This window comes from Fonticula alba (assembly GCF_000388065.1).
Source record: "Fonticula alba strain ATCC 38817 unplaced genomic scaffold supercont2.3, whole genome shotgun sequence".
Taxonomy (NCBI): Eukaryota; order Rotosphaerida; family Fonticulaceae; genus Fonticula; species Fonticula alba.
Window position 1 is genome coordinate 250,747 of NW_009242973.1, and position 2,607 is coordinate 253,353.

Consider the following 2,607-nt stretch of genomic DNA (forward strand, 5'->3'; position numbering starts at 1 on the left):
GGACATATCTAAAAATTGGAACAATACAGAGAAGATTAGCATGGCCACCTGCGCAAGGATGACACGCTATAAAAGAAAGCACAACAATTTTTTTTGCACCCTCCCGCGCGGTGGCATTTTTTTCGCCACGGCGTCCGGCGCACCTTGGTGCACGGAGGCCCGCACATCCCGCCCCCCCCCGGGGGAGCCAGATCGCCACGATCTGGCGGCGCCCGGGAAGCACCGCGCCCCGGGCAGGACTTGCCGGCGCGCGGGGTGGTGGCCGCCCTGTGCCCACCCGGGCGCGACCCTGCACGAGCAGCTCTCCCTCTGGCGGCGGGCTGCCGGCTGCCCTGGCCGGCTGGGCCTCGCCCCGGCCCGGAGACGGCGGGCGGACGCCATGTGCTGCCCCCAGGCCGTAAGCCCGTCTCACTGTCCTCCCTCTTCCGGCCTGCGTCGGGTCGTGCCTGGCTCAGGCCGTGCCTGCGTCGGGTCGTGCTTGACTCAGGCCATGCCTGCCCCGGGTCGTGCCTGCCTTGCCCCCTCTCCTCGCCCCTCCGCCCTTCCCCCCGCCCGCGCGTGTGCACCCGACCGGACGGACACAGAAAGCACCACACCCAAGGGGGGGGGGGGCATATGTGCGCACTGGGTGCTTGTATGTATTTGTCTTGTGAGGAGGGGCTCTCGCGTGTGCTCCCCTCCCCTTGAGACCCTTCTCCTGGACACGCGGAAGGGGGAACTCGGGCCGCGGCCAGGAAAAGAGCGAACAAGCAGGGGACCGGGGAGGCAAGAGAGAGAGAGAGAAAGCAGGAAACCCAGGCAAGGGGAGAGGGGCCCCACAGCGCGGCCATACTACTGGGCCTTGGTGGGGTCCTTCTCGGCGCCGGCCGCCGGCATGGTCTTGCGCGCCGGCGGCATGATCAGCGGCATCCACCGGTGCACCCGGGCCATGTAGGCCTCATACTGACCGGGGAACATGCGGCACAGGTGGAACTCCTCGTCGACGATGCGGCTGGCGAAGAAGGCCTGCAGGGCCACCAGGTACGCCACCAGGCCGATGGGGTTCCCCAGGAGCAGCTGCGTGCCGATGCTGAACCAGTAGAAGCCGAAGTAGCTCGGGTGCCGGATGATGGCATACAGGCCCTTGGTGACCAGGGTGTGATCGGACCGGCGCTCGGACTGGACAAAGTGATTGAAAGACCGGCCGGCCTCCCACATGGCCCGCGAGCGGAAGAACTGCCCGGCCACCACCAGCACCAGGCCGACGGCCCGGACCGGGACCATCCACCCGGCGCGGAGCTTGAAGTCCGGGAAGAGGAAGCACTCGGCCAGGAACTCGAACACCGAGAAGGCGAAGGCCATCTGGTAGGCGACCGTCTGGTTGAGCAGGAAGGCTGGCGCACCGGGCGGGCATTGGGGTTGGGGGGGGCACAGCATGTCAGAGGGGGGCGCGGGAGGGGGCGAGAGGGAGGCAGGGCGCGCACTGTCCATGTTCAGGTCCTTGCCGGACTTGAAGGGGGCCGTCATCAGGTACTCCATCAGATGGAAGAAGGCCACCGCGCCGATGTAGATACCGAATACATTGATGCAGGGGCCTGCTCGAGCGGGGAGAGACGGGGGGGGGGGGGGGACGAGCAAAAGTCAGCGCTCATCGGGCCGGCCACAGGGCGTGCGCATGTCGCCGGGCAGGGCGAGGCGGCGGACGCACCAACAAAGAACCACACCAGGCCGGCACCGGCCACGGCGCCCAGCCACGCAGACCGGAAGGCCACGTTGTAGTAGCTGTGGACGAGGGGCTCGTCGAACAGCAGGATCATGGCGACGGCGAAGGGGGAGGGAACGACGCGGGGAGGGGGCGAAAGATGTGTGTGGGGAGGGGGGGGGGGGGGGACAAGAGGGGCGGATGTGTCTGGCCCGGGCCGCGGGACAAGGCCCAGGCGCGCGGGCTGCACTTAAGAGCGGAGCGGGCTGAGGGAGAGCCTGGCGGCCGGGCGCCCCAGCTCCGCCGTTTGGCCCCTCCCTTCCGCCCGTGTGTCTCCGCCTCGCCCGCGGCGCACGCGCACCCGCACCCGCACATGCACTCACACACATACACATCGCAGCCCGGAGTCCCAATCGGCGGACCACACACACACACACACACACACACACACACACACGCATACACGCAACAGGAGCAGGCATATGCCCTGGCCGCGCCCGCCGAGCAACGGCCCCTTGCCCCCCGAGGAGCGGGCCCCTGCCCAAGGGCGCCGGACCTGCGGGCGGCCACACAGGGGCGAGCACCGTCCCCGAGCGGGGCACGCTTCCGCGGCCGGTCGTCTCCTCGTCGATTGCCCCCGGGCCCGGGAAATGTGTATTCGTCACCGCGGCCGGCCCGGGGCGGGGAGGGCTGCCGACGGACTGGCCACCAGCCGCCCTCCCCCCCCGCCCCCCCGCGAAGGCGCAAGGGAGCAGGGCGCCACACCGCAGCGTCGGCAGTTCGGCAACCAGGCGTAGAGGCTAGGCCCGGCGCCGATCGGGTGGTGCAGAACAAACGGTCGGATCCAAATGCCGCGGAGAATGCCCGCGCCGCGGCCCGCTGCCCGCGCCGGACTCGACCGGCGCCGCCTCCCCGCCCCCCCCCCC

General features: G+C 69.7%; 1 protein-coding gene across 1 annotated transcript; it reads right to left on the reverse strand.

The window, feature by feature from the left end:
- Window positions 1-610: 610 nt before the first annotated feature.
- Window positions 611-1,864, reverse strand: H696_01870 (hypothetical protein). Its single transcript, XM_009495771.1, has 3 exons — window positions 1,688-1,864; window positions 1,464-1,574; window positions 611-1,373 (listed from the first exon to the last, which is right to left on the reverse strand). Exons 1-3 carry the CDS (start codon window positions 1,794-1,796, stop codon window positions 832-834), a joined length of 762 nt encoding a protein of 253 aa, XP_009494046.1. The 5' UTR covers window positions 1,797-1,864; the 3' UTR covers window positions 611-831.
- Between the last annotated feature and the right edge of the window lie 743 nt (window positions 1,865-2,607).

Coding starts and splice junctions, on each gene's coding strand:
- H696_01870 (XM_009495771.1), bottom strand. CDS start 1,796: ATGATCCTGCTGTTCGACGAGCCCCTCGTCCACAGCTACTACAACGTG. Junction 1,575..1,687: donor CCTGGTGTGGTTCTTTGTTG/GTGCGTCCGCCG, acceptor CCGCTCGAGCAG/GCCCCTGCATCAATGTATTC. Junction 1,374..1,463: donor CAAGGACCTGAACATGGACA/GTGCGCGCCCTG, acceptor CCGGTGCGCCAG/CCTTCCTGCTCAACCAGACG.